Below are 25,582 nucleotides of genomic sequence, written 5' to 3' on the forward strand. Positions count from 1 at the left end.
GCTGCATGCTGGAAAATGCTATTAGTATATATAATAGTGATCTACACAGCCATTAATAAACACAGATATTATACTCTGGAATAAAGACTCGTAATCATGATTAACCCCTTAATGAGAGGAGGAATTATGTGCCTCAATGACTAAATATATATAGGGCTACCAAATATATGTAGGACCAGTATTTTATACTGAGAGTCCCGGGATTCCTAGTTGCTGTTCTTACGTTGTGATCCCCGAGATCCCACTAACAGTGATAGCCCATGATTGGCAGCAGGTTAATGAGACCGACCACCATCTTTAATGCTGGTTTATAAACATGACATCTACAGAATAGATGCTTATGAATAGCCCATAGGCCAAGAAGCATTACTTTAAAATATCAGGCCATGGAAAGGAACCTTATGAAGAAATGTACTTGTTAATTCAATCTCTGCCTAACTCATGGCCATACTGGCAGAACTGCAGCCATATAGTGTGGGAAACACTAACATGTGCATTACAGCGTCCATCTTGTGCTAATAGAGAGTTGTAATCTAACCTCTTGTACACACAGGTGTTCATTTTAATAGCTTAATATCATTTACACTAAACACGCTTTAACCATACTTGCCAACTCTCCCTGAATGTCAAGAAGACTCCCTGCAATAGGGGTGATCTCCCTCACTCCCTGAAGAGTCTGGCATTCTCCCTGATGCTGACCCAGTACAAGACGTGGTTGGCTTCGCCATCTGTGGCATGATGACACAGCTCAGAAATTGTGTCCTATGTTCATGTATGGATGCCTATGGAGGTGGCCATTTTCATGGAGACCAAGATTTAATCAAAGACTGACAGGTAAGACAACATGACTTCAGTAATGGAGACAGAAAAGTAAAAAACACTTCAGTCTCTAGAGATTCATTAGCTGCTTTTCTTTAACACATAGTTGCCTACTCTCCCGGAATGTCCGGGAGACTCCCACATTTCTGGGTAACCTCCTGGTTCTCGCCCCCGCAATAGATAAGTGGCAGGTGGGGGGCTTGGTGACGCAAATATTGTCATCTTGTTTAGGGGGCGGGGCAAAAATGATGCGATTCATCATGCCCCGCCCCCGCACAACCACCTCCCCCCGGGATCTCCCTGAAGCTAATGAGGAAAAGTTGGCAAGTATGGCTTTAACCCTAATAGTCCAAAAATGTATGTAAGCGAATAGACCTGTACACACACTGTCTGACAAGCATACACCTCTCTTTGTGTTGAGGTTGAGGTTGACACTCTGTAAAATACAATGCTACACAGAATATTTGAGATGTGTGCTTCTAATAAATGTGATTTTTACACACTGTTACAAGGTTGTTTAGCTTTTAATTGGCATTGTTTTTCAATATCTGTTTGAATTATACTGTTCAGAATGATCTACAGCACCCATGGCTTCTGGCTGAATAAATAATAATGATATAAAATTCTACCAAGGAATCTAATAAATCAAAAAGAAAACAATATTTTATTATACTTTGCTGGGCTATATATTAGACATTAAAAGGCCACTGAAACAAAAACAAACCAATATGAATGGATATCACACGTGTATATGTAATAATTGAAATACTCTGTTAAGATGTTTGAAATTGTGTTTCTAAATTAGAGTTTGCACCAAATAAATGTGCTTTGCTGCCCTGCATGGGAGCAAGAAAAGAAAAAAAGAAAAATAAGTGGCCAAATTTAGACCTAAAGTAACCCACCCTTGTGGCCCTCCGCGTCTGGAGAGGCGGATCAGGGTGTGTATGTGCAGGTTCAATACAGTAAGAACATGTATGTGTAAGTGTATCATGACCACTGAAGATGTGTCATAGATAGAATCGGATGTATCTCCACATACATTGCACAGTAGCCAGATCCTGAAGGGTTGGAGTAACGATATGTGGTGATGATGATGAGATCAGCATGTGACTGTATTTATAAAAGTAATTTGTAAATGAATAAATAAAACACTGTGCCTACCCCTCTATTTAAATAACCAGCACCAGTTATTTAGCGGAGCATGGGGACAATGAGCGTAGGATCTTTCTGCTCTCAAGATATGTGGGTAAATGTATCAAGCTGAGAGATTTCCGGCGGGTTTGAAAAACTAACCAGATTCTAGGTTTATTTATTTAGTACATTCTACAAACTGACAGCTAGAATCTGATTGGTTGCTATAGGCAACATCTCCACTTTTCAAACCCGCCGGAAAACTCTCAGCTTGATATATTTACCCCATGCTCCTGTTATAATGGTAAACACCATCAGCCTATTCATCACAGGGCTCCTTAGAAGCTATGGCCCATAAAAAAAATGAGTGCCCCCCCCACCTACAGAGTCAGCAGCCATGTGCTCATTAGCACTGGAACTCTCCCTGGCACCACTGGTGCAGTAGGTAATTTATTACCTACTGCACCATTGCCTGCTGGAATATGTAGTGCCACATGTAATTAAAACTGTCTCTGGAGCATGGAGGGCAGTTTTCTTGGAGTCCCGATCATCCTAAGGGCTGAAGCGTTGTGCTGAAGGTGCTGGCGCTTGTTCACATTATGACAGGGAGACCCCAAGTAACAGACCTCCCTGCTGTGATGGAACTAGGCCAGCTGCCTGGCAAAGTCTGATGCTTATTAATGATTCTGCAGAGGGACCCCACATTCACAGCCCCCTGCTTTAGCGGTAACCTGCCCAGTTTACAGCACTGGTGCTGGTTATTCTTTTAATAAGAGACACACGTTTTTATTTTAAACAGTACAGATACTGAAGTCATCAATATCACGTTGATGATGATGGCTATGTATCTTTAAGTTAGCCATAGCTATATGCCAGAGCGTATCTTTGTTCTGACTACATCTATATAGCAGATTATAAATTTGCAAGTATCTTAAGATTCGTGCTGCTAAAAGTACAAACGCACCTGTTCTCATGCACTTTTGCTGGTACATTCAGACTGCATTCTTATGTGCTATTCCCAGACCCTGTATGTGTATCTGAGTGTTATTATACCGGTATATTATACTGGTATAATAAGACCGACAAATGGTGCCTTGCCTGCAGTGGTTTGGTAATAGAAAATGGCTCCTTTGATTACATCTGTATCCCAATGCCTTCATCTCTGATGACTTCCTGAAACATTATTATACATATTTGTTATTGATTCTAGCAGACTTTCTGTATGGTGCTCCTTGTATTTCTGTTTAGATGTTCTTAAACATATAACGCATGTGACGAATACTGCAGTGTTTTATAGATCTATATTATAGCCTCTTGCTCCCGGCAAGACCTTTCATAGGGCTACGAACTCTCTGGACACTAGGAATCTGCCCAGTCCTAGCTAATGTCCTTAATGACCAATGATGTTTTCATCTTAACACAAAGGTTATTGGATAAACGATACAATTACACACATTCTTGCATTGAAATGACCATTTTAATATAAATACAAGGTGCATCTAAGATTTAGGTTGGTGTCTCACGGGAGGTTTGAACACCAGCTTTTCTACCAGCTAAATAGCGCTACTGTTTACATAGCACTCAAATGGCTCTGTGCTGACTCTGGGAAGTAAATGGGAAACACTCACCACATCCAGGGGCGCTGAGAAGGGGGGGGGGGGGGCAGGTACAAAGTATCGCATACTTGCCAACTCTCCCGGAATGCCCGGGAGAGTCCGGAATTCCGGGTAGGTCTCCTGGACTTCCGGGAGAGCTGACAATTTCCCCCGCATCTGCCCACTTCCTAGTGCAGATTTGAAGTCTCCATGATGCGATTCTCCGGGAATCGCATCAAATGACGAGAATCGCGGAGCCCCATCCCCTCACGCCGCCCTCTACACCGAGACTCCCGGAGGCCAATCGTTAAAGGTTGGCAACTATGAAGTATCGGGCCCAGGCCTGCCTGTTGGCCCTGCCCTCCCTGTGTAGTGGAAGGGGCCACCAACCTGCTGGGGAAAGGGCCTCCAGAAGTACCATGGCCCAAATTCCTCTTGGCAAGCCTGAGCCCATCACATGAGAGCGCTTTGAAGCCATTGCACACAGTGTTTTAGGAGTATAAGTGCTCTTGAGTGGCAGAGAATGGCCCCATTCATTTCAATGTGCCAACAAAAAGCGATTGGTGTGCTATGAACAGTAGCAACTTTCAGCTAGAAAAGCGCCAGCATTCAAAGCGCTTGTCTGACCCGTAAAATTTGAAATAGTCATGTTGGAACAGATTAACAGAAAATATATATATGTAAAACAATTTAAAAAGGCTATCCCTATAGACAGGGGCTACTGCCTTAGGCAATGATGCACTAAAGGCTGTCTGTCCTAAAATTGGAACCCCACAGAGAATCTAGCTGCACCAAATAATAAACTTACACCCAATATTAATCTGCATTTAAAATGCAGTTATATGTGAAATAAAATAAAATTATAAACAGTGTTTATAAATTAAAATTTAAATAACTCTCCCATATGCAGTAACCACTATGAGTCCTGAGTATTAATGAAGAGGGTCACCCAGCATTCAGATATTATATCTTGGTGAGACAGTAATCATTAAGTATTTGTAATAACTTGTTACTACAATAGTAACCACATCAATACGGTAACAAAAATAAACTTTTCTTTGTAGGATTATTTAAAATTGCCAGGTACCCTCAAATATTAACTACTATCTGGATAGCAATACTGTGACAATTAAAATCTATAATAACAAAGTTGGACATTTAAACTTAAATTGTAGCCAAACAAAACACAGCAGTGTAACATCCAGTACTGAGTAGAATAAATTTAGATCAAGTTGCAAATTATTATACTCCCACTTTTTCTACTTTCCCAAATACCTGTCACTTCTGCTGTTCTCGGTCCTCTGTATCACTTAGATGTTAGTTTGTGATAGGAGAAGAGGAAAAGAACTAAACTTGCAGTAATCAAAGTTTATTACTGGTTGGTTGCTATGGGTTACTGTACATTTAGTCTTTGTTAATAAATAACTTTAAACCAATTTGATTCTGTCCAGAATACATATGACTATGATAGGTCAAACACATCTAATTATTGTACAAATAATTACACTATAGGGGTAGATTTATCAAACTCAAAAAAGGAATAGTGGAGGAGTCGCCCATAGCAACCAATCAGATTCTAGCTATCATTTTCTAGAATGTACTAGAGAAATGATAGCTAGAATCTGATTGGTTGCTATGGGCGACTCTTCCACTTTTCCTGTTTGGAAGGTTTGATAAATTAACATCTAGGTCATAAAACAAATAATATAGCATGTATAGAGACACACAGAGTGTAAACACAGTAAATGATGGGGTCTCGTTAGTCATCCAGCTGACAGAGGAGAGCAACACCCCGCTTTATCCAGTGCTGGACAGGTTTATCCGTTGGAAGCAGCAACGCAATGACAAAGTTGGTAGAATGGCCGGTGGTGGACAGTGTTCCCTTACGTTCACTGGTCTTGTAGAGGGGACAGACATAAGACATAGTCTTCTTTATATCTGATGCTTTATCTGAAAGGCACAAAAAAATATAACACCATTAGATATTAGTTGAAGCTTATTGTCCCCTTGTAAGTATAAACCTCACAACAGTCCCTATTTTTGTGGGACTAAATGTTTCTTCTCCTTCCCAAACATACAAGTCGTCAGCACAGATTCAAACACTTTAGTATTGGATGTGAAAGGGGGTGTGGCCTTGTCGGAATGCGGGTGTGGCCTGCGGGTGTGGCTTTATAAGAATACAGGTGTGGCCTTGTCAGAATACGGGTGTGGCCTTGTCAGAATATGGGTGTGGCCTTGTAAGAATACAGGTGTGGCCTTGTGAGAATACGGGTGTGGCCTTGTGAGAATACGGGTGTGGCCTTGTGAGAATACAGGTGTGGCCTTGTAAGAATACGGGTGTGGCCTTGTAAGAATACGGGTGTGGCCTTGTAAGAATACGGGTGTGGCCTTGTAAGAATACAGGTGTGGCCTTGTAAGAATAAGGGTGTGGCCTTGTAAGAATACAGGTGTGGCCTTGTAAGAATACGGGTGTGGCCTTGTAAGAATACAGGTGTGGCCTTGTAAGAATACAGGTGTGGCCTTGTAAGAATACAGGTGTGGCCTTGTAAGAATAAGGGTGTGGCCTTGTAAGAATACAGGTGTGGCCTTGTAAGAATACAGGTGTGGCCTTGTAAGAATACGGGTGTGGCCTTGTAAGAATACAGGTGTGGCCTTGTGAGAATACGGGTGTGGCCTTGTAAGAATAAGGGTGTGGCCTTGTCAGAATGCAGGTGTGGCCTTGTCAGAATGCAGGTGTGGCCTTGTGAGAATACGGGTGTGGCTTGTGAGAATACAGGTGTGGCCATGTAAGAAAACAAGTGTGTCCTTGTGAGAATACGGGTGTGGCCTTGTAAGAATAAGGCTGTGGCCTTGTGAGAATAAGGCTGTGGCCTTGTGAGAATAAGGGTGTGGCCTTGTCAGAATAAGGGTGTGGCCTTGTCAGAATACAGGTGTGGCCTTGTCAGAATACAGGTGTGGCTTTGTAAGAATACAGGTGTGGCTTTGTAAGAATACAGGTGTGGCCTTGTGAGAATACGGGTGTGGCTTGTGAGAATGCGGCTGTGGCCTTGTGAGATTGCGGGTGTGTTTGGACAGGTCTGGGTCTGGTTTGTGAAGATCATGGGAGAGATTATTTTGCCCTGATTTTGGGTTTTAGAATACTTGGGAGGTATGGTAAGTACTAGGTAGTCCTTTATATAGTTCAGTCTGACCGAATATTCAGTATTTTGTGAATAAATCTTAAAGTATAATTACATAATTAAAGAATATCTAGAATAAAGCTGCACCAGAAATGTGTCTGAGTTTTGGTTTTATTATTGTGGTTACACTGTTGTAGGAGGTTTTGTGAATGACAGTAGCAGCTTTTTGTATCTCTTCTAAATACAGTTCTAGTGGGAGAGGGGCATCTGTGATATCACAGCCCCAGGTGCAATGGTTGTAATCTACCCACTTTACTAGATTCCTCTCCAGCCATTAGTATCTTCCTCTCCCAGCTTTACTATTATGTCCTTACTTACCACCACATTGCTATCTTCCTCTCACGACTTTCCTTTACTATCTTACTCTCCCCCAGGGCCATCTTAACAACATTATGGGCCCCCGGGCAAAGCAGTGCACCAGGGCCCCTACACACATATATATATATATATATATATATATATATATAGATGTATAGAGATACAGATATATAGATATATAGAGATAGAGATAGATAGATGTAGTTGCTCAGGGACCTTTGAGGTTTTTTTTGCAGGTTTTTTCTTTTGCAGGATTATTTATTCTAATTAAGAGCCCTGCCTATGGGGCCCCCTTGCCCGTGGGGCCCCCGGGCACCTGCCCATCGTGCCCAATGGAAAAGATGGCCCTGCTCTCCCCCTCTTTCCAATATCCACTCTGTCTTTCCCATATATTTTAACACCTCATTCTCGTCAGTCTACTTCCATAATCATTTGTAACTCCGTATGTATGAATATGCCTGAGTGACAGCCTTTAGTAATGTCAATGAATAGAACCACCTCCGGGGTGGGCCTATACCGTAGTGGCAGGACAAGAGCATTTAAATACCAACTCCTGTGTCAGGGGAAAAAAAACGAATATTCAACCTCCTTCGAGTCAGAGAAAACTTCATCTCTAGTCCAGTCCAGTCTAACACTTTACTTTAGGCTTCAGCTCCAGCTCAGTGAGTGGGTTATTGGAGGCTTCTATCCTAACGCTCTTCTGACTTGTGGTGAGAGAAGGTGGTAGTCTCTGAGTGTCAGTGTAAGGCAGTATGGATTCCCAGATGGAGACTCTGGGACCTAGCTGTGATGAGAGATGTGTTGCTGTACTAGACAGAGAGCCTGAGCCCCGGGGAGGATCAGAGGGGAGATGGTGGTAAAGCTCTGAGTCTCGGTGAGATATTGGAGGTGCAACCAAGCAAGGTGCTTGCAGAAAGCAAAGTGTCAAGAACGTGGATGTCCACTTTGAGAGGCTTCCTGAGTGCAACGTGTAAGTGCAGAGACTGCACACCTGTGAGTGTGACAGGATACAGAAGCTAAAGAGAAGAGATACCCCGGAGATAGGTGAGAGCAAGGTAAGCACAGTGACCCTGGGGCACAGAGGCTGCGGACTGAGAAGCAGAGTCACAATCCTAATCAGCTCTGGGGGCAAAATATGTGATGTTATACAACTGTGATTTATGCATGTAAGAACTATACTGGAGAGAAGAGATGTAACAGTGATTATTTAATCAAATTGGTCTGGCGCCCACTCATTACACTGCCTTCAGCTTCACAACCAACTTTCTTATTACTAACCCTGTATGTGCAGGGGCGCCTGCTCCCTTAACTGCATGCTGGGAAGAAAAGGGCTGAGCAAGACCTGGGGATAGATTTACTAATCTGCGGATTTCAAAAAGTGGAGATGTTGCCTATAGCAACCAATCAGATTCTAGCTGTCATTTATTTAGTGCAGTCTACAAAATGACAGCTAGAATCTGATTGGTTACTATAGGCAACATCTCCACTCTTTCAAACCCGCAGTTTAGTAAATATACCCCCCTGGTGGTAGTTGAGGGGAAGCTCCAGGGGCAAAAGTGGGGAATATGCACCTAGACCACCCCACAAAAGGATCAGGGGCTACACATCTTTTCCTTTCTTTTTCACTAGTGTATTAAGCATCTTCCTAACCAGGCAATTAGCCTCTTTGTATTCCACTTTCCGCGTTGCTGCCCTTGAGCCCTGCTGCCTGAGATAGCTGCTTTATAGGCACACCCTGCTTGTCCTCTGCACACAGCTGTGTCCTCTGTACATGGCTGTATCACATTCCTAGTACAGCTGACCGTGACTGTCTGTATCCATGTAGCAGATGAGATACAGCCGTATAACAGATTCTGCTGACCACATTGTGCTGTTAGGGACCCCGAACGTTCAGAATGTTCCCTGCATTGCACAGTGTAATACATACTTACTTGACCTACGCTCATTCAACAAGAGAGGTCACTGCAAAGCTCCTCATTGTGTCTTAAAGACATTAGCAGCACAAACATAATTTAGTCGTAAGACAGTTGAGCTGATTTACTAACCACAGAATATGTACATTTAATTTACCACGAATGCACTTATTGGGGTAAATTTATCAAGCTGCGAGTTTCCAGCAGGTTTGAAAAGTGTAGATGTTGCCTATAGCAACCAATCAGATTCTAGCTATCATTTATTTAGTACATTCTACAAATAGCTAGAATCTGATTGGTTGTTATAGGCAACATCTCCACTTTTCAAACCTGCTGGAAACTCGCAGCTCAATACATTTACCCCCAAGTCTTCCTTGTGCACAGTAAAGTTTTGGCCCATTTTCTGTTTCGAGTAGTGCGAGCAAATCATCTGAGCACCCGAAAAGAGAACTGAAGTACTGGCAAAAGTGAAAGTCCTGTGTACTGGCACTTTAGTACAACTGTCACGCCACATCTCTATGTTATTGTGGTGCCTAAGTGTACACACCTGTATGCCTGTCCTGTGGCGCAAATGCTATTGCTTTATGGTTGGATACATCCTGAGATGTATCCGACCTGACATATGCAGGAAATGCGTCTTTTCTTTTCTGCATCTTTTCCTACATACATTCATGGCATCAATGCGTCCACTTGTAATTGATCCCCCCATGTCTATGGTTGCAATTTAAAAATATCACCATCCAGCTGATCAATAAATGATTAATAATAAAGAGCCTATAAAGAATCCTCAACGCTTGATGTGTATTTGCCCCTTGTGTATTTGGAGAACGTGCTCATTCTTATAGCGGCAGAGGGTGAAGTAATGAGAACAGCTGCTCTCTTCTTCAGACGTTCCGTAATAAGACAAAGTTCTATATCTAACACCAGGTTCTGCCAGCTGGATCAGGAGAGTACAGTAACATTTTCATTGTGGAAGGCTTCCAGATTCTAGATCTTATGAAGATTAATCAACAAATGCTTGTTCTACTGCAGAAACCTCCAGGGAAATATAAAACTCATATTAGTCATACACACATGATTAAGGTCAGGGCACTTAGTCATGGCAGATTGGGGCACATACACATGGGGCAACTGTCCTTGGCCCAGAGCGATAGGGGGAGCTCACAGCTCTGGCCCCATCTGCCGTAGGGTGAGTCTTCCCTCAAGTCCAGCAGTTGTTACACCCGGTGGTGTACGATGGCGGACGAAAAACGTGAAATTGTCAACTCCCTTTCAAGTACAACTCATCATCCTGGTTATTTCTAGCACTACCACCGTGCACAGCACATAAGGTACAGGGCAGGCACTAGCAAATGTGTATTATAATGTATATAAAAGCAGTGCTCTCAATTCAGGGCAAGTCCCAGAAGATCTTACTGCTCAGTTTTCCCAGTGTCCATCCTAGGTCCATATGTGCCTATAACTCCCTAAGCCCACTCCTCTATTCTCAGATTTTACAATCCCCTTTTGATTTTCTCTATCAATTTAAGTGATATGTTGACAGACCCTATAAACAAAAAACACTTTAGCAGACTAAGAGGTATATTTACTAAGCTGCGAGTTTGAAAAGTGGAGATGTTGCCTATAGCAACCAATCAGATTCTAGCTGTCATTTTGTAGAATGTACTAAATAAATGATAGCTAGAATCTGATTGGTTGCTATAGGTAACATCTCCAGTTTTTCAAACCCGCAGTTTAGTAAATCTAGCCCTAAGACGTCTTCTTTTCAACAGACGTATATCATTACTGTATAGGCATTGTGTACTCTGTAAGTATCTTATATCTAATGTTTGATAACTTATCATATATTCCACTTACTTGGTTTTATCCAGATTATTGGAACAGAGTCAAATAAGATTTTGGGTTGTTGCTCTGCCAGTACTCCGCTGTTGATGCACATTAAGGTAACAAATTGAGAATTACTTTACTATGCACATATATGCTGGAAACATTTTGCAAAATAGGTGTGTATGGGGGGGGGGGGGCATTCATTAAAAAGTGGAGACAGGTTATACAAAGCATAAGTACAATCATAACTGGTTATTAACAATATATCGAATTCTATGCATTACTGAGTAATATACTATAAATATGGCAAATGGTTAATTACTGAAGGGGTTGACGGCATTTGAAACACCTTTATACTATTTTGGACAAACCCATTAACTAAGTATATCCAGTATGCTACTTCTCACATTCCTCCGAGGAGATCAGACATATATAAGATATTGTCTATCTTGCTCTTTTACTTGGGGAAGGCCAGAAGATGCAGTGCACGGAATCCTAAAGCTTCATAGAACTGAATTCAAGTCTTGCAGATTAGTAATAAAGGGACTCACTCAACTTTGCTATTTAAACTTTTGACCAGTTTGCTCAAGGGGGTCTGCCTACAATGAGTCGGTTACTAGGCTCTGTCTTTATCGAAGATCTTAATGACAATATGTGAAACGCGTGTATAAACTTAGTATGCAGGATGAATAAAGCACCATTCCAGTTGTCTCCTCAAGCAGCAAAATGATTACTCCCACCCCTGATCTCAGAAGATGGTTATTATATGACTGCGGGCTATTTGCTTGTGAGAAGAAGGTACATTAGGTAACTAATGTAAAATAATATACCAACATCATATATACAATATACTGTGGAAGAGACACATTGAAAGTCATGAACATAAGTATTGCCCAGTACTTGGGAGTCACTGACCTATTCCTGTCCCACCGAGCACCATCCAGAAACAGACCATTAATATAAACGCCATCTTCTGGGGAGGTGTCAGAAGTGTCCTTGGGAAGAACCTAGGTTGAGATCAGATTGTTCAGATTATAATATAAAGACATAATACACCTACTACATGAAATAATAGTATAGGGATGACAACCACAATGATATATTTATTTTAAGGCTCACCACTGATTGTGTCATTGGCGTGATCGCTGGACAACCAGATATGCGGCCAATACGGCCACACAGTGGTAAGGAAAGACTGTGGTTTAGTTGAAGGACCATACTGCAAAGGGCCTCACACACTCAACTGCACAGGTCTGGACATTCAATGTATGGCCAAAGTACTGCATCACAACTGACCCTCTCATTAGGCCATTTACCCCACACACTTGATTACCAATTATTCTATGTTTTGGACATTTGTATTTTGCCTCCTTTTCTTCATTAATGTTCTTCATTACACATCAGGGGGTTAATGTATCAAGCTGAGAGTTTTTCAGCGTATTTGAAAAGTGGAGATGATGCCTATAGCAACCAATCAGATTCTAGCTGTCATTTTGTAGAATGTACTAAATAAATGATAGCTAGAATCTGATTGGTTTTTCAAACCCGCTGTAAAACTCTCAGCTTGATACATTTACCCCCAGGTCTGGGTATCCCCCTCCCCACCGCTGCACATATAATCTCATTTTAGGTCTGCTGTTCATCCCCAATATATCTAGGATAGACTATCATGGCTATATATTGAATTGTGCTTTATGGGATTGGTATGATATGTAAGATTTATATAATTATATTAATTGGAAGATCATTTGTTTTAAAGTAACTTTTAAAAGTGTCTTTATGTGGATTTTAGTGCTGTGAATTTTAGTGAATATTTATTGTACTGTTCTTGTTTGTCTGTCATTCATTTTCACCCTCTATTGCACTTAACTTTTTGAAAAATGTAGGTATCACATTTATGAGAACATATAATGCTTTTCTGGTTTTTCTAATCTGATTACAATTTGAATCAGAGAAAACAATTAGGGGCCATATATACGATATTATATATGACCAATTTGGTACACGTAAGCTTAATGTAAATTAGTCTAAAGTGACATTAGTAGCATTAAAGTCTTCAAATATTCTCAGAACATAATTCATCTAGTAATAATATATAGATATTTCTCTCAGTGAAGCAGATAGGGTCACGTTGGCACAAATAACCTCTTTCTACTGTACCCACATCACCGAATCCTACCTTGATGTTCTACAGTGCTCCCCTTGCCCTCCCTTCCTGGTAAGGAAGTGACCATAAAACACAAGATATATTTTGCATCACAGGATTGATGTGCTCTCATTTGTCTTGAATAGAGCATAAATAGAATAGGAGAATACATAAAAAATGCAGGTTATTGATCCCACCTGAAATTCATATCCCAGCAGATCAATGGGGATTCGGTATTTTCTGGCATAATTCTGCATAGCACCAGTTAAAAACGCTTGTGTGAAGAAGAACCCAGACAACCAGAAGACGTGAGGCTTTCCAGATTCAAACCAGTTCTAGAATAAAACACATAACGGTGATTTCATTTATAGCCGTGACTGGATATAATTTCTCTGTAACTGAAAATCCTAAAAAACGAAATTACACTTAAGCAATTATTTTAATGTTAGAACATTAAAAGGCCTGGGCTGCGTTACCTCTCCTTGGATGTCAGAAGAGCAATCTCTAGGCTGTCTTCCTGCACTCTAAGCACATCCCACTTAAATAATTAGATTAAAAATGTCCCTGCCAGCAGCTTTATTGTATGCTAGAGCAAACTTTTTTTTAATCTGTTCCAAATTGATTTTTTTAGAGCAAATTTGACACAGACACAGACACGTTTGTCCTTACCCTCACAAACTCCGCACAGTACTGTCCACATTATGAGAGAGACGCAAAGGCTGAGATTATAGAACAGTTGTCAGTATAAAATACTTAGTTATTACTTTCACAGCTACGAATAGATGCCTCTGACATAGGGTTACAGACCAAAGGTTTTCATGTGTCTGCATCTCAGTTTATTGTTGCTTAAACAGATTTTTTACAAATTTCTCAAAAGTCACAACTGGAAAAAATAAATAAAATGTGGTTTATTTATAATGACGGACAGCCCAGACTCTCACCTGTAGGAACTTCAGCCGGGCTAGGAAGTCACTGACGTAGCTTCCCAGGGGTTTCAGGCTGGGGTAAGAACGCTTCGCCCACGTTTCAGGGACCTTCCCTACAATTAAACTGCCAGACAGAGCCTCCAGCTCTGAGTCCATAACTACCAGACCCTTGATGGCTTTCTGCAGATTCTGTAGTGTTGTTCGGATAGTACGGATTAAGCTGGAAATACATAAAGGAAGATATATATCTGTGAGTGGGTACAGACAGTATACAGACATTATAAGCTGATGTTTCTTTATATTCTTTTGGTCACGTTGTTTTATTGCTCTGCATGCTTTTTGGATTTAAAATGGCAATTTGTAATATGCACAAATGTACCTAAATCAGGACTTTAGGGGCAATAGGTCGCTATTGGTCTGAGTTTTGAGCTTACATGTGCCATAGTTGTCTAGCTGTGCGTAAACTATTCTTTTTATTCAGCCCTTTAAGGTATCTGTTCTCCAGTAACCATAAATACTTTGCCCATGATGACATATGTAAAGGACCACTGTATACTCCTTTAATATAAAACATTTTTAATTCTAACTATGGATGCACTAAGGGCTTTCGCAATAGTTCTGTTCGGTCAATTCCTTAAAATTGGTCCAACAGGATCCAAACGCTGATTTTTCTGCAATTGTAGAACACAGAAAATAATTGTCTCCAGAAACTATAATAAAAGTTGTGATTATTGAGGCCACAATATACATATAAGGTTCAGATTTGGTCCATTAGTAGCAAAAGTGGACAGACACGTTTGTTAAAGGATTTGGTACTCAACCAAATACTAAAATATGAAGTTCCTGAAATAATTAAATAATTATATATCTATTGGTGAATATTACTAGTACATTTTATAAAATACAATAAGTCTATTTGTACCGTAGCTGGTTTAGCAGATGACATAGGTAATGTCATCCATTATCTACTTTGATTACTTGAATAAAAAAACCCTAAAATTAATAATCTGTGTAGTTCTGTTTCTAAACCTTGAAATAATACAAATAAAATCCCTGACTTAGGAAATGTGATTTCTGAGATAAACATTCAAGGAATTCTGAAAGTTCTGAACTAAACTCGACAATAGAATTTGAATTCCAAAGTTGGGCCTGGATCCTATAAAATGTCTACAGATAGTTTAGTACGGACTTGGACAACCTGCGGCTCTCTAGATGTTATGAAACTACAGGTCCCAGCATACCCTGCCAGCTATCGGCTGACTATCTGCTGGCAAAGCATGCTGGGGCTTGTAGTTTCACAACACATACAGCCACAGACGGTCCATGCCTGCTCTAATAAATCTTTCTATATTTAGTGTGTTAATACAGACATGGGCCAGGGTGATCACAGAAACTGTAACGCAATTGAACCCTGGTACAGGCACTTGTGCTCCACCTAGTGTTATATCATTGTAAGTAATAAAGTAACAGCGCTAGTTAAAAATGTGATGGGTGTAAACAGCTGCTTACTTGTTAAACCTCTCCATCTCCTGCACCAGCACCGTGTTCATACTCTCTTCATATCGCACCGGGAACTTCTGCAGAGATGCCTCAATGTCAAAGTCCTTTGGCAGCTGTAAAAAATAAGAAGAACAATCATCATCATCAGCTATTTACACAGCTGCAGAATTAGTAGCGCTATATACAGAGAAATCAGATCAGTCCCTGCCCCATTGGGGCTTACAGTCTAAATTCCCTAACATACACAGAGAGAGAGAGAGAGAGAGAGACTAAGGTCAATTTGATAGCAGCCAATGAACCTACCAGTATGTTTTTGGAATGTAGGAGGAAACCGGAGCACCCGGAGGAAACCCACGCAAACATGGTCAGGAATCGAACTCATGACCCCAGTGCTGTGAGGCAGAAGTGCTAACCACTAAGCCACCGTGCTGCCCATAAATCCCAGGGAGCTGGGAAGATTCCACTCACAGGAAACAACAAAGGTGTCTGAACTAGGAGCCTCCGTGTGGATCCAAGCACAGGAGAACAAGAAAAGAATTTAAAAAAAGGAAAACAAAAATATGGATATATATTTATTGATCCATATTCAATATCTCAGTGACTGGTGTTGGCATACATTAGACTTAAAAATTATTTGGTTCATTTTGTTTTTAACATGTAATACACAACATTAAATCATTTCTAAACAGCTATTGCACAACATTTCATTAGAATTGACCAATAGGATGCTTCATGTAATTGGATAGACAAAGCCCAGATATCTGCCCTATAGTAGGAACATGAGGGGAGGGAGAGTCACAACAAATGAGAAGAATTAACAATGCATTGCTTCCAGGAAATAATTATTACTTAGGCCATACACATTGTGCACAGATATATGGCTTTGTCTGCACATAAAAACCCATAACTAAAATAGAATATGCAGTCACACACCTTCTCAGCTTTATATACACCGTACATGCCTAAATTTCCTACCTCGCTGCTGAGAGATGCAGAGATGAGGTAGGAAAAAAAGAGACAAGAGGACATCATGACACCGTTCACATCACCATGTGGGTGGAGCAGTTGCATAATTAAATCAAGTCCCGCGGGGGCGGGCTCGATGACCCGTTTTGCATCTTGCCCCTCCCCCACAGTGCAGCGCATAATCTAGATGCTTATCTGTTGCCCAGATGATGTAACGTTCACTGCAACTCAGCAGAATACAAAGCAGGGTGCTCTTTATTACCCCCAAAATAAAGTCATGTGACTCTCAGGCCTATGTGTGAAGGGCAGACACTGTGCTCACCTTGCTCAGTATATCACTTGCTATCTCATACAAGGTGTTATCACTGGCACCCGACGATCCTCCTTGGCGGCTGCCCCCCTGAGTGAGCAGTAAGGACTCGAAAATGATTTTGGTTTGCTGCAGATCCTTTGATATATCAACATTTTCATGTAAGCCAAAAACCTCAGGCTGCTGACTGAATGGGAGTCTCTGCCATGTGAAAGGAAAGAGAAAGATGATGTTTCAGTACGAGAGAACAGAGTGTTAGAGAACTGACAGTATCCAACGGCAGATTCCTCATGTAACGTGATTCAGACATCTTATCTGCAGTGTCCAGACAAAGTCAGCACTGTAAGATACTGGGTGTCTGTGGTTGATGAAGTACAAGTAATTAAACACACAGCAAAAAAAAGCTGCCTGTCCATCAGGGGAGTTCTGGCAAACTTCCACCCGGGGGGGCAAGACTCAACTCCGCATCCTATTTTAAAGGGAAAAAAATGCATGTGGCCCAGTGACCCAGAATGAGGTAGCCCCACTATGGGACCAGCCCAGCCTGCCCCTGCTGTCCATGTTCTTGTCACATGGAAAGCAAAAGGTCACGAGTCAATGCGATTTTCTGCCATGCTCGATTGTGGCATTTTTTTATTATTTTAAATAACTTAACTTTACTTAAAAAAATATATTTATTTATTTTTACTTAAATTACTTAATTTAAATAACTTAATTATTTTTAAATAATCTTTGATTTCTTTTTTTTTTTTTTTATTGAGCACCTACAACGAGGAACTTTTTACTATTTTAATTATTATGTTATAGCTTACTACGTTTACTTATTTTCAGCCAGACCTGAATATTCACAGCAACTGCTTGACACAGCCCACATGGTACAATATATGGTCAAACTGGCCGATCTAAATCACTGTGACCCTGAGCAGCATTGAGCAGAAAAGTCCAGTAACAACCTTTCAGGAGAGCAGTGGTTCTTATGAGCAGCCCCTTATATATTAGTATAAAAATAGATCAAGTTTCTGCATAGGTCCAGTGAACATTACTTGGTTACACGTGACTATTTTTGAATTTAAATACTTTATTTATAACACACATCTGGTACACTTATATATGCTTGGAGATATTTCTCAAACACTGGCTATTGATATTAATGGAAAGTTCGATATCGTATTTTTCTCCTGCTGAATCACAGTGATCTAATGACATAAAACAATGTAAAATTAAGCTGATGACATTGAGAATCACCTTGATGAATTCTATGTAGTCGTCATAGCTGCCTTTAGGCGGCACTAGGTAGTTCCCGCTTGAAGAGAAGGAATAACGGGAATTTTCCGCTATTTCGTTATTGTAGAAATTTGCCAGAGTGGTCAGTAGGAGGCGCCGGTCCCAGTCATCAGTCACACGCCCTCCGTAGTTACACTCCCCAGTGAGGTATGAGATGGCCTCAAAGGGAACATGTTCATAGTCATTGACAAACAGCTGAAATAATAAAAGAAGTATAAAATACTGTTATAGCACACAAACACATTAATAATAATAATGTCATACAAGTTCTGAAAAAAATATGCTTGTATATCCTAGAACCCCAAGTAGCCAAATACCGGTATTATAAATGGAAATGTTCATCATATGACAACTAAATAATGTATATAATGAATCTTTCCTCTGAAGAAATATTATAGAGACTTTACATTGTCACAAAAGCAGAGGACAGCATGAAACACCATGTAGGAGAGGCCCAGGGTACCATGCCAAAGGGTTAAGTCTAATCATTTGTTTCTGTGTCATAGGTCGTTATTATTTACATTGTTGTAGGGAAGGATAAACTCTAAATACATCACATTACTTCCGTAAATTCAAGATAATCTGTCACCAGGTTCTGAATTGCTTATCTCTTTGGGCAGCACAGTGGTCTAGAGTTAGCACTTCTGCCTCACAGCACTGGGGTCATGAGTTTGATTCCTGACCATGGCCTTATCTGTGTGGAGTTTGTATGTTCTCCCTGTGTTTGCGTGGGTTTCCTCCGGGTGCTCCGGTTTCCTCCCACACTCCAAAAACATACTGGTAGGTTAATTGGCTGCTATTAAATTGACCTTAATCTCTCTGTCTGTGTGTGTATGTAAGTTAGGGGATTTAGATTGCAAGCTCCAATGGGGCAGGGACTGATGTGAGTTCTCTGTACAGCGCTGCGGAATTAGTGGCGCTATATAAATAACTGATGATGATGATGATCTCTTTATAACATAATGTCTGGTGCATTATGTATGGCCAGAGAGGAATACAGGGAACTAGACCTGGTGAGAGTAGAACGTATGCTGACAACATGACTCTCTCTGGTTCTCCTTAACACAACAAATTATGTACAAAACCTTCTTTTCCCATATGAGCATAATACATTGCAAAACCTTAATGAAATGATAAAACAATCACCTGCAGTTGTCGAATACTGATTCGCAAATCAGATTCATTGAACCCATATGGAATGTTCCATCCGAGAGGACCAAACTTCTTCCGTTCCTGGACCAGAGCGTGAAAAAAACAGACCCCAAAAAGCAGCTTCTCCCATATCTAGAAAACAGAGATGTCTGGGTTGATTTGCTGTACTTCCCTACATCCCAGAAAGCAGATGTTTAGGGGTTTGGAAAGACTCCTACCTGCTCCTTTCCTGGACAGCCATTGAAGAATTCAGAGTCAGAGATAGGGTCACTGAGATAAGACTGTAGCAGATTTAGCCTCAGTCCTGTTGGTGGCTCATTTGTCATTTTTACACCGTTCTGAAGAATGGTCACTGGAAACTGAGGCCACAGTAGAGATTAATTCATAAGCGACAGAATGGATGTAATGCACACATCAGTCTTCTAATAGAGTCGCTGGTATCATCACTATAACTGTTTCACTCTTGTCTTGCAAACCTGACGCGCCAATCTGTCTAGCTGTGCACACTAAACTCTCCTTGTGCCACATGTTTAAAGTGCAAAATGATAATGTGCTCTGTATAGTGTGCACAGACAAAGTCTAAGTTAGGCATGCATCCTGCAAAGCTTCATAGTAATTGCTAGCTAACACATGATGTGAGTGACTAAATATTCTCTGTACACACATGCATTCAATGACTTCCTTCTGCAGTTGAACGGATAATATCTAGCATCATGGTAAGAATGTATTGTTGGTGGATGCCCACCCTGCGTCCTTATACCAAAATGTTTCTGTGAAATGCAAAGGTTGTACCGCTTTCAATAAAAACAGATTCTGCAAAAAAATAAATATTCTCTGTACAGCCCAGCTTAATATGCAGACACTATATAAATAAATGATAATAAATATAAATTATTTGAAGGCCCATGCCACTCGGGACTAACACTGTCATTCAGGTGGCATCTCTTAGACTAAACTAGAACAAAATCTCTCTGCAAGTTTTGGCCTAAAATTACCATGACTAAAAGCAAAGCAGATTGTCCTGACCATAGACCAGTATGTGCAGCCATAAACCACACATGTAATCCAGTCCCTTGGCCGGAGCACTGAACAACTGGACTCATCCAGTTTAGTCACACACAGCGTAACTGAGAAAGCACCAACTGCCTGGATCTGTCAGTATAGGAGCAGTTCAAGAGGCTTTTATAGTGGCTGGCTGCAAATAGGACACATATACTGCATACTTGCCAACTTTTCCTCGTTGGCATCAGGGAGATCCCTGGGAAGGTGAGAGTGCGGGGGTGGGGCTTGATGAATCGCATCATTTTGGCATAGCCCCCTAAACGATTGGCACAATTTTGGCCAATTACAGCAGGGGGCGGGGTTAATATGATGCGATATTTGTGTCATTAAGCCCCGTTCCCACCACTTATCTATTGCGGGGGAGAGAACCAGGAGGTTGCCTTGCTCTTCCGGGAGCCCGGGAGGTCACCCAGAAATGCGGGAGTCTCCCAGACATTCCGGGAGAGTAGGCAACTATGTGTTACAGAAAAGCAGCTAATGAATCTCTAAAGACTGAAGTGTCTTTTACATTTCTGTCTCCATTACTGAAGTCATGCTGTCTTACCTGTCAGTCTTTGATTAAATCTTGGTCTCCATGAAAATGGCTACCTCCATAGTCATCAATACATGGACATAGGACACAATTTCTGAACTGTATCATCATGCCACAGATGGCGAAGCCAACCACGCCTTGTACTGGCTCAGCATCAGGGAGAATGCCAGACTCTTCAGGGAGTGAGGGAGATCACCCCTATTTCAGGGAGTCTCCCTGACATTCAGGGAGAGTTGGCAAGTATGATATACTGTTACCTATAATACTAAATATTAAAGTAAACAGTCTACTATTCATCAGAGATAATATCGTATTGGTTGCTATAGTTTGCACATTGGTGCTTTTAGCATTGAGACAAGATGGCTGCCGCAGCAATCCCATAAACAAGAGCAGTGAAAACATGGATTAATTACACACGGTGTAGGTTTAGGTACTGTTTCCTATCTAATAACTTAATAAAGATCATGTTCAGAACATAGACAATTTCTTACAGCCATGATATAATTACCTTTGGTGAGGGATAACTAGTTAGCCAGAGTCTAAAGTCTGGATGACATGTGTTACTAGTGAACTCCTCACAAATCTTCTCCAAGGTCGGCATCCAGGACACGGCCAGGTGACAGTTCTGCAGACACACCCACGTGCCGCCTGCTGCTCCCTCTTTTATCATTTTTGCAGCCACGGGCCCTTGGCCCTGGCCCAGCGAGATGGCCTGGAACTTGTCACCTCCTCCCATGTTCTTGTCATTGGCAAATTTCAGCAAACCTGAAAGAAGAGGTTTAATTCTGTCACAGGGATGGTAAAGTGCAGCCAATAGAGAGAGACCCTACAGAACGCAGAGGGGAAGGAATATATAACCAGTAAACAGATATAAAACACTCAGACATCAACAGCACGCAGCATATTTACATATATGTTTATTAGGGGCAGTAGCCCCTAAAACCTGTTCCTCCCATACATTAGCAGTAATGATTCACTGACTACACCAGCAATAGTTATACAGGTCGTTCATTAATGCTATGTTGAAGGTAAAATATATCACTTTAAACGCTATTTTTTATTTTTAAAATATTCACTATATATACACGACAATGCAACACTACATGTCAGGTAACGTCTCCGTTTAAAGCTGGGTCATCACTTAAGAAAATGATTTACCAACATCCCCCCTGCCTCTAGCCATAGCTCTGGAGCTACTACGTTATTTCAGCATATTAATAAAGCTCACGACCTTCAAATGAATGGTGGTTGAGGGGGTTGTAAGGACCAATCACAAGTCCAATCCCTTGCCTGCAGCTTGTGATTGGTCCCCTGGTTTCTGGCTGGGGCTATGAGAGAAACAGAGGAAACAGCCGCATGTAGGGGGAGTAGTTATGTTAATAAAATATTTTTATAGGTGAGGGAAATTCATTTAAGGATGCACCCAATCCAAATATAACTACCAGGCACCTGACAACTGAGCTTTCAATCCCACCATAGTGTCTGGGGCACAAAGAGACTAAGTAACTTGTTAAACGTCACAAGGAGGCGACACTGGGATTTGAATAATGTCACAAGTAAGTCTCTGTCTCATTTTTATACAGTGATCAGAACCATTTACCACTGAACCACATCTTCTTCACGCTAATATAAATGTAAACGATGTACTTATTGAAAAGTATGATAAGCACAGTGCATATTGTAATCCAGATATACGTCTTAAATGCACATTCACACACTTGTACACAAGGATTGTGGAAACCACACGTGAACACTAAATTTACATGCACAAACACCTCAGACAGTCAGTGGATCACTTTACAATACTTACTCGCCATTGGATCAGCTCCTGGAGATAAGACGAAGATGAGGGGGATTGTAGAATTGGAATCCAAATAACTTTTTGATAAATCAAATGGAGGCGGCTCAACAAATTTCTTTCCCAGTTTGTCAGTGACATAGTTGGCGACAGCCGGGCTGATCTGTGAGTGATAAGTAAGTGAAGACCCACTGAGTGTATTTGTTTTATACATGTATAGTGCACCGTCACCTACACACTTTGTACCCCATGCCCAATGATGTCGCTGATGAATTTATAGCTCGTATTCTTGTCAAGATTTTTTCCACTTACAAAATGGCTGCCACCGCGTGTGTAGGTGACGGGTGCGGCTTATCTGTTTGTTTTGCAGCATAACAATCATTTTGTAAAACATATTTATTTGTATTTTATTATTGTATGTATATGTGGAGATATGGCCTCCAGAACTGTACACAGTAAGGTGAGGCTTTACCAGTGACCTATAAAGCATACCCCCAATCTTGTGATGACGGGGGGATGGCGACATCCCTGGGGTGTACCCAGAGCTGGTTAAGCACTATTACTACCCTCTGCTCCCCTCACATACCCACTGGTGAGTGTGACACCCGTTCATTGCTGCCCTGTCAGAGACACAAATTACATCTCATTTGCCTAAAGTCGGCTTTGTTATCATCTAAAAGCCTTGGTGCTGTAAAGTATTATTGCTTCCAGTATAAAAATCCACACCAGGGGCGGACCTAGACTGTATCTTTAGGGGGCGCGACTTAGCATAGACACGCCTCCCCTCCATTATGATTGGCTAGCTATGATTGGCCTCACCCTGCCCCCACGATTGGCCATGCCACCTCCCCGTTTTCATCGGCATCTTGGACACAATTTAAAGGTAGGCTTGTGCTGCTGGAGTGTGTGGGGGGGGGGGGGGGGGGGCGATCACCAAAAGCCCTTCCCCTGGATCTGCCACTGATCCACACTCTAGATCCCCAAGTACTCTCCTAGAGACACATTGATACGGATCCTATGTCTATATATCTACCTTTGGCTTGAAAAAGTATCATGTCTGAGACGAAACGCGTCGCCTGGTTATCCATTCATCTGTTTTTAAACCTTATGATCTGACTATATACCGATCAGATAGTACAGATCTATTGGCGAGGAATTACTTCACACTGCTCTCCATTCCTGCCCGGGCATGCTGTCTGTATGCACAGTTCTATGTCACATGTTGTCAACTATCAAATCACGGGAGAGCTGCGGTGAAACACCGCTAGGAGGACTTACGTGCAGGATATTTCCACTATCAGCAGCTGTTAGCTGTAGGAGATTCTGTCCCGGAGAGCCATATCAAACACCGCATAGAAGAGGACCGTGAGTACCGCTGGTCTAAACTTCTTATACCTTATGCTGGATTGTAAAATAGGCTTGTATACCCGGATACCATCATTCTTATTACCTCCATACTCACTCCCGGAGACATTAGTGACTGTGGACATTTATTGCGAAGAGTCAGTGTGACGATTTATGCCTTCTATCTGAATACGTTATCTGTCAACAGTATTACTATTTTTATTTGGGTTTTAGGAGTCATATCTCCTTGTTTTACATTGGATTTGATTATATGGTTGTAATAAATTGTTGATTATTTAATTCTGCCTTGGTCCTTGTACCTCCTCTATTGGCTACACCCATATATATTTCTAGCGCTGTTTTTTGTCCTCTACTATATATGTGAGAACTAAATCTAGGATTACTTCCTTGTATGTTGGTTCCCTTGCTTGAGAGGTGCTCTATGCAAGTGATTCAAAAAGCCACGACTGGCTGAATGAGCAATTGGCAGATGTCTTTCCACATGAGAAGAACAACAACATAACTTTCCTTTTTTCCTTCTCTGACTTTTCTAAACAAGGTAAAACCAGGGACTACTGTCCCAGTCAAGATTATTATTACACCATGACTCCGTCATTGCTATGAGATCTGACCTATCCCTTGACACGACTGAAGTCAGATCAGGGAGCTTAATACACATAGAGGTTTATGTATGAAGGCAAATATGAAAGAGCTGCGTATTACCACTCTTACTTCCGTATTAGCCCCAGATGGCCGCTGTGTGCTGCTGTCTGACCAGGGTGAGGCCGGGGGACGAGTCAAGGACACGTCTAGTACATAGAGCCCATTTCAAAACCTTTTCACTTTTCCTTCATCTACCATTATTATGAATACCCATTTCCTCATCTTTAGTGGGGAGCATAGGCACCTACTACTTTTTGAGCAACCCCTTAACTATAACTAGTTTAAATAACCCCTAATTACAGTTTAACCATTAATAACTCCACCCCCCTATGACACCGAATGTACACATTCGTCACCTTGTCTGGTCTCAGGCAGCGCAGAATGATCATTTTCTGGAGCTCGTTGAGTTTTTCATTGAATGGGTTCGGTAGTGGGAGGCCTTGTGGCTCTCTGCTGTCATATATCTTATGCCATTCATTGGGATTCTCAACAAAGTGTTCCCTGGTCACAAAAGAATTTATAGTTTTATGATAAAATATAATATAAACATACAGTAAAAGAAAACTAAAAATAGATCATTTTACATTTAGTTAATGGAATTCTTAAAGAACAATTAAACAATATGAGGCATGAAGGTAGACTAAATCGATATTCAACTTTACTGTGTTAGTTAAAATTTATTTTCTCTTCTCAACGCTTACAGTACCTGTATTTTCTGGGAGCACTTACCTCAAACCATGGAAGGAATGTAAATTACTTGCGCGGCAAATCTCATCCCAACTTTTATCTGGAAGCCACGACGGGGCTGGATTTGCAACATTATTCTGCAGACCTACCCCTCCAGTAAGCAAGAACATAAATTCTGGGTATTCTACCTCCTTCTTGGCCCTAAAATTACAATGGAAAAGCTGTCAATGGAAATATCATCAGACAACCGTTACAAAATGATTGCCCCCCCAGTGACAGCAGGACTTACATGAGAAGGTTGCAGCATAATAAAAAGGAAAAGAGCAGTTTGTCCTTCTCAAAGAGTGAACGACACACGTTGCAGTATAAATTGTACGTGAAGTGATCATTCAGGTAACGCAGACGTTTTTCGAGGATTTTCGATTTATTG

The 25,582-nt window shown here is 41.2% G+C and overlaps 1 protein-coding gene across 1 annotated transcript in view; it reads right to left on the minus strand.

Annotated features, from left to right (window-relative positions):
* Window positions 1-4,171: 4,171 nt before the first annotated feature.
* Window positions 4,172-25,582, minus strand: part of DNAH12 (dynein axonemal heavy chain 12) — a 90,880-nt gene continuing 69,469 nt past the window's right edge. The window contains exons 60-74 of the mRNA XM_075184193.1: window positions 25,442-25,582; window positions 25,195-25,353; window positions 24,822-24,966; window positions 22,471-22,621; window positions 21,169-21,425; window positions 19,285-19,425; window positions 19,061-19,198; window positions 17,876-18,109; window positions 16,643-16,831; window positions 15,364-15,467; window positions 13,870-14,074; window positions 13,126-13,263; window positions 11,698-11,789; window positions 10,813-10,880; window positions 4,172-5,495 (exon numbers count right to left, since the gene is read on the minus strand). Coding sequence (XP_075040294.1) covers window positions 5,305-5,495; window positions 10,813-10,880; window positions 11,698-11,789; window positions 13,126-13,263; window positions 13,870-14,074; window positions 15,364-15,467; window positions 16,643-16,831; window positions 17,876-18,109; window positions 19,061-19,198; window positions 19,285-19,425; window positions 21,169-21,425; window positions 22,471-22,621; window positions 24,822-24,966; window positions 25,195-25,353; window positions 25,442-25,582 — 2,353 coding nt within the window. The 3' untranslated portion in view covers window positions 4,172-5,304. The remainder of the gene's footprint in view (window positions 5,496-10,812; window positions 10,881-11,697; window positions 11,790-13,125; window positions 13,264-13,869; window positions 14,075-15,363; window positions 15,468-16,642; window positions 16,832-17,875; window positions 18,110-19,060; window positions 19,199-19,284; window positions 19,426-21,168; window positions 21,426-22,470; window positions 22,622-24,821; window positions 24,967-25,194; window positions 25,354-25,441) is intronic.

This window comes from Mixophyes fleayi, chromosome 8 (assembly GCF_038048845.1).
Source record: "Mixophyes fleayi isolate aMixFle1 chromosome 8, aMixFle1.hap1, whole genome shotgun sequence".
NCBI classification, from domain to species: Eukaryota; Metazoa; Chordata; class Amphibia; order Anura; family Limnodynastidae; genus Mixophyes; species Mixophyes fleayi.